General features: G+C 42.2%; 2 protein-coding genes across 3 annotated transcripts; one reads left to right on the plus strand and one right to left on the minus strand.

Moving 5' to 3' along the window:
* The first annotated feature begins 758 nt into the window (after positions 1-758).
* aprt (adenine phosphoribosyltransferase) lies at positions 759-8,390 on the plus strand. Of its 2 annotated transcripts, none has more exons than XM_084076561.1 (6): positions 759-801; positions 1,393-1,520; positions 3,480-3,583; positions 3,700-3,833; positions 4,668-4,746; positions 6,197-8,390. In XM_084076561.1, exons 2-6 carry the CDS (start codon positions 1,432-1,434, stop codon positions 6,334-6,336), a joined length of 546 nt encoding a protein of 181 aa, XP_083932687.1. In that variant the 5' UTR covers positions 759-801; positions 1,393-1,431; the 3' UTR covers positions 6,337-8,390. The 2 variants fall into 2 exon arrangements, with proteins under 2 accessions (XP_083932687.1, XP_083932688.1); XM_084076562.1 differs by having other exon boundaries at positions 778-801; positions 1,396-1,520.
* Positions 8,391-10,092: 1,702 nt separating this feature from the next.
* cdt1 (chromatin licensing and DNA replication factor 1) lies at positions 10,093-16,287 on the minus strand. Its single transcript, XM_084076361.1, has 10 exons — positions 15,789-16,287; positions 14,793-14,960; positions 14,252-14,583; positions 13,910-14,104; positions 13,619-13,764; positions 12,924-13,024; positions 12,402-12,590; positions 11,841-12,026; positions 11,413-11,614; positions 10,093-11,056 (listed from the first exon to the last, which is right to left on the minus strand). The coding sequence occupies exons 1-10, from the start codon at positions 16,209-16,211 to the stop codon at positions 10,893-10,895; spliced, it is 2,106 nt and encodes a 701-aa protein (XP_083932487.1). The 5' UTR covers positions 16,212-16,287; the 3' UTR covers positions 10,093-10,892.
* Positions 16,288-16,918: the final 631 nt, after the last annotated feature.

Raw genomic sequence — 16,918 nt, forward strand, 5'->3', positions numbered from 1 at the left:
TTTTGGCTTGTTTTTCTGTAAAGTTGCTTAAATATTGGTAGTTGCGGGTTGCGTTTTTGGTTGTTTTATTTCCTCTAAAGTGTAGTTGCTTATTTGGACTTGTTTCCTGAATGTTGTATAAACCAGTGGTATGTAATTATACAAGACTCCCCCGATCTGAAGATATTTGATGCCAGGGACCCCCATACAAGATTTGTGTTGTTCAAATGTTATAATATTCCACATTTATCAAATTTTCTTAAAGACTGTTTTGATAATAGCCGATGTATTCTTTTGGGCTTGTTTTCGTAGACCTGGTTGCTTGTTTCTCTCGCAAGATCTGGCAACACTATACTCAACCTGTCTTTAATAAAGGTGTTTCCGCCCGGTAGTGCATTTCAAAGTAGTACTAATGTAACTCACATAATGAAAATAGTTGTTTTTAGGATTATGGATATATTTTTACCCAAACAGTGTCCCTTGTTCTTTTTTTACCAGCTCCAGAACTCAGTCTGTGTCAATCTGTTCAAATCATTATTATTATTATTATGATTACAAATTTAAGTTGTTTTTTCCATGTTTTAAACATGGGAAGGATTATGACACTTAAGCTAAAATAGTTGCTATTATCTCAAATAATTGCGATTAGACGATTATGTAATAATTGTGACAGGCCGCCTAACCATAGAGTTAAGAAATAACTAACTAAAACTTCAACTACAAAGGAAAAAAATGTTTATTTTGAAACTTTTAACCGGAAGTATTTTGTACCGTTTCCACCGTTGTCTTTACATCTCACGGCACCTCAATCCTGCTTCTGTGGTACGGAAGCATTTATTGATTTAAAGTGATTCATGAAAAAGGCATGCGTTTGTTATAAAGCCATTCTTTATTTCAATAAATGCAAAAGATATACGTTGTAACAACAAAACGAATAAAACGACACGTAATGGCTACACAGGCAAGCTAACAGTCTGCAGCTAGGCTAAAGCTAGCACGTTTACTTTGCGCAGGCGCACGCCACTTCATCCAGCCAGAGGCTGCGTTGCCACATCAGCTTATTATAGGCGACTTTGGGCTTGTTTTTCTGTTAAGTCGCTTGTAAATATTGGTAGTTGCGGCTTGTTTCTAAAGTGTAGTTGCTGACTTGGTTTTGTTTCCTAATGTTGTTTAAACCAGTGGTTCTCAAACATTTCATGTCAAGGACCCTTAAAATAATGTTTTTTTCCCCCTGCAGAACCCCAACTGAAAATATGTTGTGCTACCCCCCACCCCATACAAGATTTGTGTTGTTAAAATGTTTTGTGTGTGTGTGTGTGTGTGTGTGTGTGTGTGTGTGTGTGTGTGTGTGTGTGTGTGTGTGTGTGAACGCGCGCGCGTCACAACCGTCCTATACCTCTATGGTCACAACAGCAGCTGGATGATACGGACCATTGACCAACCTACCTCACCATGGCAGACCAACAACAATCCAAGTTACAGCTGGTTTCCAGCCACATAAACGCGGTCCAGGACTTCCCAAAGAAAGGGATTCTTTTTAGGTAAATAAAACGTAAATAATGTAATGTCTAATTAATAAGGGGTGTTCTGTAAGCTATGCCCACATTGAAGCTGTCACATGGTCTGAATGGGAAGATTTCATATTTTTCTTGATTTAGCTGTTATTTTACATTCCTCTTACAATTCACTCAGTTTTCATTGGCATTACGTTGCAAGGGAACAGCTTTGAAAAGTGTTGTCGTGAGTCTCATGTGAATAGTTTAATTTCTCACCTTCCCAGACTATAGTCTTGAACTCCAGAGTCCTCTGATAGGTATATTAAAGGTAGTGTAGTGGCCTTGGCTTGAATCAAGACTGTCATATATGTATTTTATCAGATTTGCATATCTATGTCAGACTCGATAAAATACATCTATGATAGTCTTGATCCAAGGCTAGTAGTGTAAGTGATAGTGGGGGGGGGGGGGGGGGGGTAAGTGAAAAGGTTAAAGCTCTATATTTTGATAGTGATCAGGGTGTTTTTCAGTATCAGGACTCTCCTATCTCATCTCTTTATTAAAGGCATAATTGTGTAACTTTGCCCTGTGTTTACATAACCAAACCAGCAGTTATCAGCCACTGGAGTATAGCGGTGGGGGAAAAAAACGTTCATTTCAATGAATGAACGATTTTGTTCACGTTCACGGCAATGATCCGTTCAAATGATTCGTTCATGTTCAACGTTCAGTAGCGCTTCCAGGCTGTCCCGGCGGAGCGCATGGGCTGCTATGCATGCAACTGTGTGCATCTGATCCCACTGACATGACATGACTGCACAGTCTGCACAGAAACACAGCACTATCATTCACCATCTAATTGCACCATCTTCTTTGTAATATAACAATGTGTAGAAGTAATAAACTACAATATAATGTAAAGTTATTTGTATTAGTCTATAATTATTTCCATATTATTTCCATTCCATTTTCCAAATGCAATATTTTATACAAAGCAGCCTAAGTCAGTACACTCACATGACTATCGATTTCCAACCATGACTTTAACTTGAATAGTAGCTGTAGCATACTATGTATTTGCATCTTCTATTCAAACTAAAACATCTTAATTGACCAGTACCTGTCCTTTGTTTAGGACCATGCATATTTATTTCTTCTGATACTTAAATGTGGTGCTTACACTATCGATCTGTCTTTTGTCCAGGAACAATAGTAGGCTACCTTTATTTCAATTCAAATAGCAATACGCATGCATGTCTATTGTATAGTGAAAAACTGTACCGCACAGCTGTCTGTCTGTCTGATGGTCTGTCTGTCGCGGTAGGAACAGCCCGCCCGTCCTGTGTGCAGGGCGGGGTGGGGGCATGAACAAAATCGTGAACGTAACAGTTTCAGGAAGTGAACAGGTTTATTCACATTCACGGCAATGAACTAGTTCTTATGAACAAATCGATCTTGAACGACCCATCACTACTGGAGTAGTGTGGTGTTTACCTGCAGAAACACGTTGCCCTCTCGAATGGGGTGGTATTTTGGTGTTTTCACTGTTTGTTTTGGTAGAAGGGGAAGGTTTGGGTCAACCAAAACAGACAGTGAAAACACCAAAATACAGCAAGAGGGCAGTGTGTTTCTGCAGGTAAAGCGCAGTGGTAAACTGCCTGCCTAGTGCCCACCACCACAAACTCACCACTTTCAATTTCACTTGTTTATCCTGTATCCTAGTTATCTCTTGATTGGATAGAATTGTTATCCTGACCTGAAAATGCATTTTCCGTTTAAATAAAGGGCTGAGGTGGGGAGACCCCTGTTACTGAACAAACACTCTACAGAAATGATGACAGAATAATCTGAATATAGAGCTATTTAACACCTATTTTATTTAACACTTATTGGTGTGTGTGTGTGTGTGTGTGTGTGTGTGTGTGTGTGTGTGTGTGTGTGTGTGTGTGTGTGTGTGTGTGTGTGTGTGTGTTACTGTGTGTGTGTGTGTGTGTTACTGTGCAGAGATATCTGTCCACTCCTGAAGGAGCCTGCAGCTCTGACAGCAGTGATCGATCTCTTTGAAGAACATGTGAAACAGACATACCAGCAAGTTGACCTGATTGTAGGTAAGCAGCCTATGATCATACATGCTTACGTCATACGTCATACATACATATTACTACTAAAGTAGCTAAGAGGTAACTAATACAGGAATGATTTCAACTGCGTGTGTGTATTTTAGGTCTAGACGCACGTGGCTTTCTGTTTGGGCCTATGCTGGCCCAGAGGTTAAACGTGGGATTTGTGATGGTCAGGAAGATAGGGAAACTGCCTGGACCCACTGTGTCTGTGTCTTACAGCCTGGAATATGGCACGGTAAGACATGCAGACAAAACCATGCTATCAACCTCTTTACTTTAAATTCTGTTCTAGACTAACTATATCTTTCTGAAGGAGCTTGGAATGAGGTATACTAACTAAGTGACTTTTACTATCAATGCACTAAATGCCCTAGAATTGCTGTTACTGTATGTATTCCATATACAGCCATAGAACACTCTGCGACATCGACTTAGGGATGCACGATTAATCAGTCAATTCGTTATCACCAATATTGGCCTTAAAGATGAATCACTATCCAACCATTATCAAAGTAATATATTGGTTTGAGCTGAGTTTCAATGTGAAGTTGAGAAAGTATTTTGTTATATACTGATATAATGCACCGTTTTTTGAACATCTGTTCTCACAGTTACTGAATCACAGTTACTGTGTAACTGTTGTAAACCCTACTACAAACTTGTATTACAATATCTGTATTGGATACTGGCCAAAATGTCAGTATAGTTTACTCATTACTGATTAATTGAGTACAATGGACCACAATGGTAACAAGCCCCTGGGTCTTTTTGTGTTATTTGAGCATAACCTTTGACTGTACTGTTAGTACTCTTGTTAATAAAGTATTCAATCAATCAACCAATCAACCAACCCTGCATCCCTAATTCTAATTTGTCATGCTGTGTGTGTACTCGGCCAATAATTAAATGCTGCAACTTGAGGTCAGCTCTTATCACATCAAATGCCTTTGAAAGTTCTGCCAGAAAATATGTATTTACTGTTGTAGACTCACACAAACCACATTATCTGTACACAATGTGTACAGCAAATATGGAGATGTAAATGTCTTCACTGTTGTTACAATTTTAGGCTGAAGTTGAGGTCCAGAAAGATGCTTTCATTCCTGGACAGAAGGTTCTGCTCATCGATGACCTTTTAGCCACTGGAGGTAATCAGCTTTAAAGTTACTTAGAACCCTAAATGCCTAAATTGAAGATGAGCCTTGTGACCAAGTTCCACTCATAGAGTTAAAAATAATAGAGAGGGCACCGGATATCCCCTCCCATCCACTTGCATTGAGTTGCTCACCCAGCGCATGAAGTGAATTCACCCCTTCTTCCGGGTTGGAAAGTTGATGGGCGTAGCCTATTTGGGGCCACTGTGATACGTTCTGCGTCACAGAAGTGACGCGTTTTACGTCACAGAGGTGCGTGGCCCCGTGCGCAAGCTTGTGCGCAAGCTCGTGAGTCGAGCCCATTGGTCGAAAACATTTTCGCTCGTACATTGTGCAGTGGCCCCGTCTGTTTAAGCTGCAGTACCTACGAATGGCCAGCATGTCCAATGCGCTTCAATGCAATCACTGGGTTCTGGGGGCTTGGTTCCACTGCTACCATCAAACAGGGAGTCCCATGAGCAACCTGGCATTTTCAAAGAACAATGTTGTGCACATCCAATTGTCGCTGGTGCAGGACAAAATAAGTATCAGCAAAGAAAAGAAACACCTCCCGCACACAACTTGTAGCTCCGAAAATATTTACTGCAAAAACATTGTCAGGTGCACAAAGTTTCAACCAAACAACCTGGCCTTCATCAGGTGATTAGATTAGTGACCCATTCCCCTTTATCTGAATCTGTCACAACACATGACCAGAATGGTGATGTGGTTAGGGACAAAGAACAGGTTCTTTTTTACACGCACAACTTGCAATGAATCCCACCAGTGTATAAATACAATAAAGTTTTGTTTTTTTGTTTTTTACAAAAGAGTGTAAACTAAAGTGTTAAATGCTATATGAAATACAATAAATTATAAAGAACAAAGAGGCAGCAATGTGTACAACATATGAATAGAATAGAATAGAGAAAATTATGTAAAGTGTGATTACATTTTTGTAACATATCTGTATTGTATTTGTATACTGGTTGTATACTTGTATACTAGTTATTTTTGTCCCTATCATATATCGCCACTCTTATCATGTATTGTGACAGATTCAGATAAAGGGGTTTGGTCACTAATCTAATCACCTAATGAGGGCCAGGTTAATTGGCCGAAACGTTGTGTACATGACAATCTTTACTGTAAATATTTTCGGAGCTACATGGTGTGCGCAGATATTTCTTTTCGTCAGAAATGTTATCTTGGCTGTTTTGATTAACTATGATTTTGAGGCCTTAAATATGATTGTACCCTGCCAGTGGAAATATGTTGATAGGCCCTTTGGGGCGCCTCTAACGTCTAGGCAATGAAAGGATTCATTTGAGGAGGAAACAAGTATGATTCTTTGCCTTGTTTTGACTAGTATGTAAGTGCAACACAAAAGTCTTGAAATGTTGAAAAAGCTTAGTGGACATTTCATAATTCTAATAATGGTACATGGTATGTATGTGTGTTCCAGGGACCCTTACAGCTGCCTGTGAGCTGATGCAAAAGCAACAGGCAGAGGTGCTGGGCTGCTTGGTCATTATTGAACTTCAAGATCTGAAGGGAGCAGACAAACTGAAACCACATGCTGTCTTCTCACTGGTCAAGTACTGACACCATCTCTCAACAGCTGTCTTTACATTCATGAAGTCCTTTATGTGCCAGTGTGTTGACCAGCCAAATGTTCTCTGGCTATGGCTGAATGATTTTGTCTGCTTCAAAGCAGGGGTCCCCAACCTGGGTCCGCAGACCATTCGCGGGTGGTCTGCGATGCCAGTCCGCATGAAAATGAGTTTCATTTATTTCATATATAATATTCACAAATGGAAAATTATAAAATACACACACCAGTATGATGCTCCCATGTCACAACAATTATGTTGGCCCTATCTATAGGACAGCCACTCTCTAGCCGATCGATCTCGCGCTGCCATCTCTCACCCACTGCTTTGTTTGTGGGTAAATAAGCAAACAGTACATGACAGTTAACCCAGTCAGCAACCCCCCAGTCTGTCCATCTCAACCAGGCGCAACAAATGTGTTATGGTATACTACAGGATTGACGCCTTTTAACCCATTTAGAGCTGAGGCCGATTCTAAAAACGCCTTCTAAATTTCAGAGAAACTTATTTTTTTATTCAAAATGACAGAGGCGTCCCCGGATTGATCGGTATAACGTATATGTGTAACAGGACTAAATGGGTTAATAGGCTTGTCAGAGATTTTACAGGGCAGTCCCAATAAGGTGCCTAACAATATATATCATATTACAGTTGGGCTACAAGTGGTCCAGTAATGTAATCATTTCCAGTCACTCTGTGTGATATGCATGTGATGGATTGGGAGCTATAAATATGGACAGCAGTGTGTAATGGTCAAGCCGAATCATGCGTAATGTGGCCATTAGTTCGATAGTGATTGAGATGTATACAACCAGAATCGGGCAAACGTTCGGATGAATAAATCTGACGGAAATATGTCTGCTTATTTCTGTCCTTGTGTACAGAGTTCTATGCACATTTTTATGACTGCGATTTTGGCGTGCACATTTTTATGACTGCGATTTTGGCGCCTTCGCGTGGTCTCATTCACAAAGCTCCTCAGGCCATATGTATATGGTAGTCATTTTCTCTAAGCTGCATGCTAAAGCACTAGAAATTAACTTGAAAGATGCATAAGTGCTGGTACTACTGACCATGTACTTTGTATTTGGATGTTCAGCCATGAAAATAAAGTGCATTCCATTCCATGCATTTTATTGTCAGTATGCTAAACCCAGGGGTGCAATGCTCAGTGGACGGGGTTGCACGCCGAGCAACCACTTATTTGGCCAGGGGGACGCGCAGGCACACGCATAGATTTAAAACTACTTTAAATTCACACTTCAAAGTTTACAAAGGCTCCCGACTCACGCCAGGTACATTAACATAGGAATTAGCCTATATAGTATATGCATTACAATTGTCCATTGTGTGACCTGTAGTGTAGGTGTTAAGCGACGTGCGCGTCACGTCATTAAAATAGAGAGCAACCACTTCTCAAATGAGCATAGCATCACTGGCTAAACCTGACCACCTGCTGTTGGTGTTGTGAACCCTTTTTTTTTTTAAAGGCTTGGACATGATGAAATGCTTCCATGCATAAGATGTCAGTTTCAAGACAAGATACTTACCCTTTATGCAAAATATAACTGTCTGCACTGCTTTAATTTAATTTGTGCTTAATACTTTTCTAGCCAAGTCTTTGCATCAAGAGATTTACAGACATTGACATTGTAATATCGTAACAAATCAGAAGTATTTGTACAATTAACGGTTGACAATGAACACCATATTAAAGTTTGATTTTGCTACAACTCAGTTCTGCTCTCAAATCAATCTGTTGCCACTATTTCCTCAGATTGTCTAGCCATAATAGCTTTTGTAAGAGTGGATGCAACTTAAGTTAATTGTGCATATCCCCCAAATTAGTAATCTCTCAAGAACAGATTCTGCCCTGCGGTGGAATCTGTCGGAGGGGTTCGTCATAACGTGTGCGCATTGGCTACAGGTGGGCGTGCCTTCAGATCAGGAAGCGGGCCGCGCTTTACCCAATCAAATGTAGTGGGCGGGATTCACGTGTCCATCCACCCTTCCCCCCTCGAAACTAGCCGAAACTAATTTAACAATAGCGTCCTCGGAGCGGACAAAACCACGGAAAGATATTCACATTTTAACTTACTCTTTCATCATAGAAACAAGTGGCAAACGTTCGGATGAATAAATCTGACGGAAATATGTCTGCTTATTTCTGTCCTTGTGTACAGAGTTCTATGCACATTTTTATGACTGCGATTTTGGCGTGCACATTTTTATGACTGCGATTTTGGCGCCTTCGCGTGGTCTCATTCACAAAGCTCCTCAGGCCATATGTATATGGTAGTCATTTTCTCTAAGCTGCATGCTAAAGCACTAGAAATTAACTTGAAAGATGCATAAGTGCTGGTACTACTGACCATGTACTTTGTATTTGGATGTTCAGCCATGAAAATAAAGTGCATTCCATTCCATGCATTTTATTGTCAGTATGCTAAACCCAGGGGTGCAATGCTCAGTGGACGGGGTTGCACGCCGAGCAACCACTTATTTGGCCAGGGGGACGCGCAGGCACACGCATAGATTTAAAACTACTTTAAATTCACACTTCAAAGTTTACAAAGGCTCCCGACTCACGGCAGGTACATTAACATAGGAATTAGCCTATATAGTATATGCATTACAATTGTCCATTGTGTGACCTGTAGTGTAGGTGTTAAGCGACGTGCGCGTCACGTCATTAAAATAGAGAGCAACCACTTCTCAAATGAGCATAGCATCACTGGCTAAACCTGACCACCTGCTGTTGGTGTTGTGAACCCTTTTTTTTTTTAAAGGCTTGGACATGATGAAATGCTTCCATGCATAAGATGTCAGTTTCAAGACAAGATACTTACCCTTTATGCAAAATATAACTGTCTGCACTGCTTTAATTTAATTTGTGCTTAATACTTTTCTAGCCAAGTCTTTGCATCAAGAGATTTACAGACATTGACATTGTAATATCGTAACAAATCAGAAGTATTTGTACAATTAACGGTTGACAATGAACACCATATTAAAGTTTGATTTTGCTACAACTCAGTTCTGCTCTCAAATCAATCTGTTGCCACTATTTCCTCAGATTGTCTAGCCATAATAGCTTTTGTAAGAGTGGATGCAACTTAAGTTAATTGTGCATATCCCCCAAATTAGTAATCTCTCAAGAACAGATTCTGCCCTGCGGTGGAATCTGTCGGAGGGGTTCGTCATAACGTGTGCGCATTGGCTACAGGTGGGCGTGCCTTCAGATCAGGAAGCGGGCCGCGCTTTACCCAATCAAATGTAGTGGGCGGGATTCACGTGTCCATCCACCCTTCCCCCCTCGAAACTAGCCGAAACTAATTTAACAATAGCGTCCTCGGAGCGGACAAAACCACGGAAAGATATTCACATTTTAACTTACTCTTTCATCATAGAAACAAGTGGGCTTATAACCAAAACCATCCATGTTCTCTGGGAGAAGTGGTGTTAGTGTTCCGTGTAGAAATATTGTTAGTGGGAATGAAAACGTAGTCGCACCAACCGGAAGTGATGCGCTGAAGGCAGACATGAAACCGGAGTTTCCCTGCGCACTGGTCTTCCATTTTCCTCCCGCCAGACCCCACAGACAATATCAGAAAACAGAGGTCGCTGTTTTTCATTTTCTGTGGGGTCTGGCTACGCGAGACTACCATATTAGTAATCCACTAGTGTATAAAGGACTGAGCCCACTGTACGCTCTTGTAGAACAGAACCCCTTCACACCGTCTTTTCTTGGGACAAAATATTTGTCGAATCATTTATTAAATCCACAAGTTACACTTCGAACTGAAACAGAAGTGACATTATTCAACAATTTAGGGAGGGGGGGGGGGGGGGGGGAACTATAGATGTGAATGAATATAAACAAAGCATCTCTGGATAGTATTTCAGCAACAGAATTCACAAATGCAACATAATAGTACATATTAAGAAGTTTTGCACTAATGTTTCAGTTGTCAGTATTTAACTTGCATAAATCTAAAGCCAGTAAAAATATACACACCAAAAATATTGCACATCAGCTGCCATTATACATTACCTCTACAAAGGAGTATGGAAGCTATTAACGCTCCCTTTATTAAGGTGGTTTAAGTGACATTTCTTTTGTTATAATAAGTGTTTAATAGGTGAGGGGTCTCACTCTCTCTCCAGCTCTGTGGTAAAAAAGAAACACGTACCCATTTCATCAGAAGAGACAACTTATGCAGGATAAACGTGGAAAGGGAAGTGATTACAAAACATTAGCAGACAAAATTGGAACACTATAAAAATGGGTTCCCTCTCCCGAACTTTTTTTTTAGTTTTAAGAAAAGAAATATCACTTAAAGCACCTTTAACACTAAAACACCTGACAAATTATCCGTAGGTTGCTAGATGGAAAAAAAATCTCAGCGGAGAACCCCAAAATGTTTGTCTTCTTGTGAAGCTTGATTCTCCATTTGAGTACGAGAAGCTGGGACTCAAACAATGTCCACGCAAAATTAGTTTTCCTTGGTCAATTGGGTCCTTAAATGGGAGGAGAATTGTGAGCCATCAGAGTCTCTCCTCCTCTTTCTGCCTGGCATTGAGTTTGTCCACGACAACGTTGAGTTCCATGCTCTTAGTCAGTTTCAGGTACAAGTCCTTCCTGATGGGATGGATGGCTAACCAGTCAGGGACCAGCTCTGACAGCAACCGGAGGTGTTTCTCCATCTCTCCTGAAAAGAGAATTAAACCAATTAAGACATCATTTACAACCTACATCTTCTGCCCATATTACATTCCAGGGAGTGTCACAGAATGTGGTTCAGTGGTGTCGCTACTGGTAGAATCTCCAGCAAAGTGTGCACGCATTTGGATATTGATGACACTTCCTCAGTCTTCTTACATAAACTATAAGTTTATGCTCCCACTACAGTCATGTAGGTGGCGGTGCCGATAGTCCCTCCACCCCCCCCCCTCCATTGCAGCTCATTTCAGTTAAACGCCAACATGAGCCTCACTGACTTGGCCTAGCCTCGCGTAGCCAGACAGACTCGGCCTGGTTTGGATACGGTTCAATAACAACACAAACCTGTAGAAAGGGCCGATCTGTAACTAGCCACCATCCTGTTGCAGGCCACTTCCATAATCAGAGCTGGTTTCTTCTCAGCAACGAAGACGTTCCGCAGAATCCTGGCCAGCTCCGGCAGACGTGACATCTTCAGAAGGCGTTGTTCCTGGACAGGGTTCCGTGTCATGGTTGCCTGCAGCTTCTGCGCCTCCTTGGCCCGAATCTATAAAACACAACCATCTGAATGGGTACTATGCTAGTGAATCTGTCAACACAACCGTCTAAATGGGCACCGTGCTGGTAAGTGGTGAAATCTGTCACTGAGCACTACGCTAGTGAACCGTGGGGACAGATATTATGCAACTCTGCCCACGACTGACAGTCACACACAATAATTTGAGTTTTAGCACTAGAGAAATTGTGGCCCCTTTAATGCACACAGGACCTACCCTCTCCAGCAGAGCCTGAGACACTCCTTTGAGGGCACTTGGTGTCTGAGTTGTAGTGGCAGCTGTGGAGACATCTGGTGTGATGGTCACTGTGGGGGAAACGAGTGCGGCGGTCTGGGGAGGGATCTGCTCTGCCCCCAGCGTGTCTGCCGTTTTCAAAGCAATGTTAGCCAGGGCCTTCTCCATCTACACAAACACATTTCAAAATGAAAATGATGAAACAAATTATTCATAGAGGATCCAGAAAAATGGCACCTTGAGCAGTTAATCAAGCTAATCCATTTAAGAAACATATTTCTTATCAATACATGCAAGAAACTTATAAAAGAAACTGCAGATGTACAAGCTCAATGAATCGCATCGTTATGCATTGCGAGCAGATTTTTGCAACACCGTTGTACAGCAAAATATAAAACAGGGCTTAATATGGTAAAGCGATGGTGATTTACTCGTTTATAAGAACCTATTTAATTTTTTCATGACGATACATTGATATATTAATGAAACATGCTTCTCGATAATTCAACTAACTGCAGCTCTCTAATCTTGAGGCTAGTCTACCTTAGGTGTCATGAGTGTGCGAGCCTTGTCCAGAACCTCCTGGGCCGTGGAGAGTTTGTCAGTGTGTGGAGGCTGAGGCACCGGGCTGCACTCCACTATTGGCACAGTGTCCACGTTGAAGCGTGGGTGCCAGCGTGTCAGAAGGTCATCTGGTACCGACAGTGGGGGAACGGAGGAGGACAGAAAGGTCTGTGGACAGACGGGATAGAAAGAAAGATATAGTGGGGTGCAATGGGAGCCGACTGGATAGAATGATCACATAATAACATGCCCTCAGCTTCTAAATAAAGCAAAAGCTGCCAAAAAAAGAAAGACTATTCTTTACCAACTCTATATACGTATATTACATTAAAAAGCTTGTGACAAGTAAGTTTAAGGTCTACACAACATGCCAGGCTAGTGCACAAATTCCCTTAGGGATAGTTAACTATTCAGAGATTTAGTTGGCCAGAAACCTCAAGTTCAAATCTAAGTGTATGGTAAGAGATAATGGTTCAAATGAAAGCTGCAGTAATGACTGACCCGGTGGTGTTGTTTAACGATGGACACCAGGTTCTGGTGGAAGATATGTCTTCTCTCCAGGAGACGAGAGGCTGAAAGGAGAGGACGAGCCTCATTCTTGTCTGCAGGAGGGAAAAACATCCTTAGTACATGAGACTTTACTGGGACATGTCACACGATTAGGAATAAGACAGAAAACAATGAGCAGCACTGTCAGGCACAAACATCTCTACTATTCCCCCCAAAATATCATTGTTCCATCTGTATTCATCCCCCCCTTCCACATTGCATTTGTCTGCCTGGTTCTTTAGTTCCTATCCATCTTTTTATTAAGTTGGCATCTTTGTCCCTCGTGTATTCTGACTTTCTAGGGAGTGGTGTATAGATCGTGCAATATAGGAGAAATGTACTGCAAGCACAGAAATACTTTGACCTCATACTGTATACTCATAGCACAGACGTGCATTGACCTCATACCGTATACTCATACATAAAATCTACATTAGAATAATCTGTCCATCTCTCCTCCCCTCTCACACACAGAAACATTCTTTAGGTTGGAGAAGAGTGACAAAATGCTATCTGAGATGGATAATAGAAGTTCTTTCCTTAAGCTTAAGTACTGTAGTATCCCCTCCAAATTGGACAAATCCCCCTTATGTGAAGCATAGCAAAACAGCAGTGGTGGTATAAGGTTAGTGTTTGTGTGTGCTCACCAGGGCAAAGGACAGGCTCCATAGTGAGCTGGTAGCTGCCCTTCTTGATGTTGTACGAGAAGGTGGGAATGTTCTTCTCCTGTCTGAAGGTGTAGGCATTGGGGAAGACGGTCTTTATCTTACCTAGATGACTCTCCTCAAAGCGTCTGGCCAAGGGGGTGAGACAGAGACACCAGTTATTAAATGACAGCAAAAATGCATTTCCAATCTAGTCCACCACGCCAACTGCTAGGCTAAAACCACCACAATAAACGTTTTAATACAAGTTAAATATGCCAAACTTCCACCTACTTGTGGGTCATGTCCTGAACGCCCTGTTTGACCTTAGCGAAGGTCGCCGTCTCAGAGCGATTGTAGAGCATGCTGACAATAGTGTCCATGCTGCGGAATATCTCGGCCAGCAGCTTGTACTGGTAAGGCAATGTCAGACCTGGAGGCACTGGCTCAGCTAAGGTGTGGTAGCGCTGGTAGCCAGGTAGACCATCACTGATGAGAAAAAAACAGAAAATATCAGCACAGTGACATGGTTGTGAAAGCTTGATTCAAGTCATTTGTGGGATGACAGCCCTAAATTGAGCCCTTATTAAAAAACACAAAAAAGCACATTAGAGCACAAAGCACCACCCTACTCACCCTTCCTGTGTCAGAGTCTCACTATCCTTGCTCTCCTGTCTCTCCCTCTCCTCCTTTCTCCTCTGTACACTGGCTACTAACTCCTTAGCCCTAGACAGAGTGGCCTTGACGCCTGGAGCGTCCGACGCAGTGGAAATCTGGGCTTTGTCAACAACAACAGGGGTGGTAGTTGTGCTATTATCAGACGCTGGGGCCGTTGTTGAGGACGAAGGGGATGAATGTGCAGCTGGAGAGACATTGGCTGGGCATGCAGGCTTGGACAGTTTCTCCGTCTGTTTCTTGATCTTTTGAAGGCGGGACTTGAGTGCCGCAATTTCCTCTTTAGACAACGTCTGACAGACAGAAGAAAAGGATAATCAGACACTTGCTGAATGAAATAGCCGTTTGCTCTGTAACACATTTTGGCTGATTCTCACTACGCAGACTCAGCATTGGTGTGGAATGCTAAAATAACAAAATCAATAAATACACTTCATAAATACGCTCATTTGATTCATGTTTATTTAACCATTTTCCATTGCTATTCGAGCAGAAATGTTACCTTGCTGCCCTGTTTTCCAGCCTGCTTGGCAGTGACTTGTGCGCTGCTATGTGCTGAGCTTCTAGCAGTTTGATGAACTTGACGCTTGGTCTCTTTTTGGATTGCAGCTGACTGTGGTGATGGGGCCTCAGCGACATGGCTGACGCTTACCGGGGCCTGGGGTGTACACTGGAGACACAAAGGAGGACAGCAGGAGTGGACATAATGTTAAAACCATAATATGTCATCCGTTTTGCATTCAAAATAAAACATTGGGGAACGCAAGAAAATGTAACAAACTGTGGGCACATTAAACACAAAAATGAAAAGTCTGAATGCTTAATCAAAATGAGATCAACCCACCGACTCATCTGTGGGTAAATAAATGGTAATGAGGCTGGGGGTTGGGAATCTTGGTATGTAAATTACATCATGTAATGTCATTAGGTCTAGTAAGACATGAAAATGTTTGCATGAAAAGTTTTGCCTTTATACTTACAAATTGATTGATTCAACTCAAATTTGACTGATAGTCATTTGTACATTGCCGACACATGCAGTCGTCCTAAATAAACCCTTGTTGTTCTGTTCTCACGCATAGGTTTCACGAAAAATGCATATTTACTTGAGGGGCTGAGCAATGTTGCTAGATGCTGCGAGAGAAATAAGCAACCATGTCTATGAAAACAAGCTCAAAAGAAGTGACCAGGCTACGGCTATTTGAAAATAGCCGACCTACACTCTCACAATGCGACACGTTGTAGATCTGCTACTTTAAAAAAAACTTAAGAAAAGAGGTAATTTTGGAACATTTTAACATCATTTGGGGGTATTTGGCATGTTTAAAAACAGCTGGTTTAAACAACATAGCCCAAATAAGCAACTTGGACTTTAGAAACAAGCCCAAAAACAGCAACCACCAATATTTAGACCCAAACTAGCTTATAATAAGCGGACATGGCAACCCTGTGCCTGGGGCTGAGGGGACATCGACAGACATAATCACATAAATCTTACAAGAATCAGCTTTTTCCTTGCGGTCTTTTTCGGTGCTTTCGCTCCCGGCCCCGCGTCCTTATCACGGTTACCAACTTCCACACGTAGCTTCTTTTTGGTCGAGCTGTGCTCCGCGGTGCTGCAGAACAAAGCAGCCCCCAGGTCGAACTCTGCGTCGGTCGAAGTCCGTTTCGGCGTCCGTGGAGGGCTGATCGCTGGCCCCGGGGAACCTTCGTCAACCGCGGTGGCCTCGTCGATCAATCGGATAAACTCTTCGTGTATGGAGGACTTCGCAGAGCGGAGAGATCTGGTGGGCTCTGCTGTGATCGTGGCTTTAGTTTTGGCACCACCCGCCGCCGAGTTCTTTCCTTTACGCCGTACTCCTCCATCGACGCCACCTTTTTTCCTGTGAGCGAAGAAATCCGTCACCCGAGCCTGAGACATGATTGTTGTTGTTGAAGGCGATCAAAGCTCCAGGTTTTATATCGCTTTTTAGCAGAGGGATTCCCAAACAGGAACAAGTAGACAACTTTCGCGGGAAATACACACAGACCACGCCCCCTTTCGCGCCCCGCTGCTGTTTTCATGGCTCTGATTGGTCCCAAGGCGAGGGGGCGCCTGGCTACAAACTGCACGTCTCCTCCTCCTTTGTTGTGTACTGGCTGTTGGGAAACTTTACTTATTTTTGCATTACCGCCACCACCTGACCTGGAGCAATGGTTCTCAAACGTTTTAATTTTAAAGACCCCAGCTTGGCAGTGGTGGAAAAAGTACTCAAATCATGTTTTACTTCAGTAAAAGTATCAATACTGCAATGTAGAAATACTCTGTTACCAGTACACTTTATTTTTTGCTCATTTGATTCATGTTTATTTAACCATTTTCCATTGCCATTCGAGCAGAAATGTTACCTTGCTGCCCTGTTTTCCTAGCCTGGTAAACCGGCCAGCTTGGCAGTGACTTGTGCTGCTATGTGCTGATCGAGCTTCTAGCAGTGTGATCTGTGATGAACTTGACAATTGGTCTCTTTTTGGATTGCAGCAGACTGTGGTGATGGGGCCTCGGCGACATGGCTGACACTTACATACACAAAGGATACACAAAGGAGGACAGCAGGAAGGTACATGATGTTAGAAACCATAATATGTGAT

Source organism: Gymnoscopelus microlampas, assembly GCF_963454915.1.
Source record: "Gymnoscopelus microlampas genome assembly, chromosome: 13".
Classification (NCBI taxonomy): domain Eukaryota; kingdom Metazoa; phylum Chordata; class Actinopteri; order Myctophiformes; family Myctophidae; genus Gymnoscopelus; species Gymnoscopelus microlampas.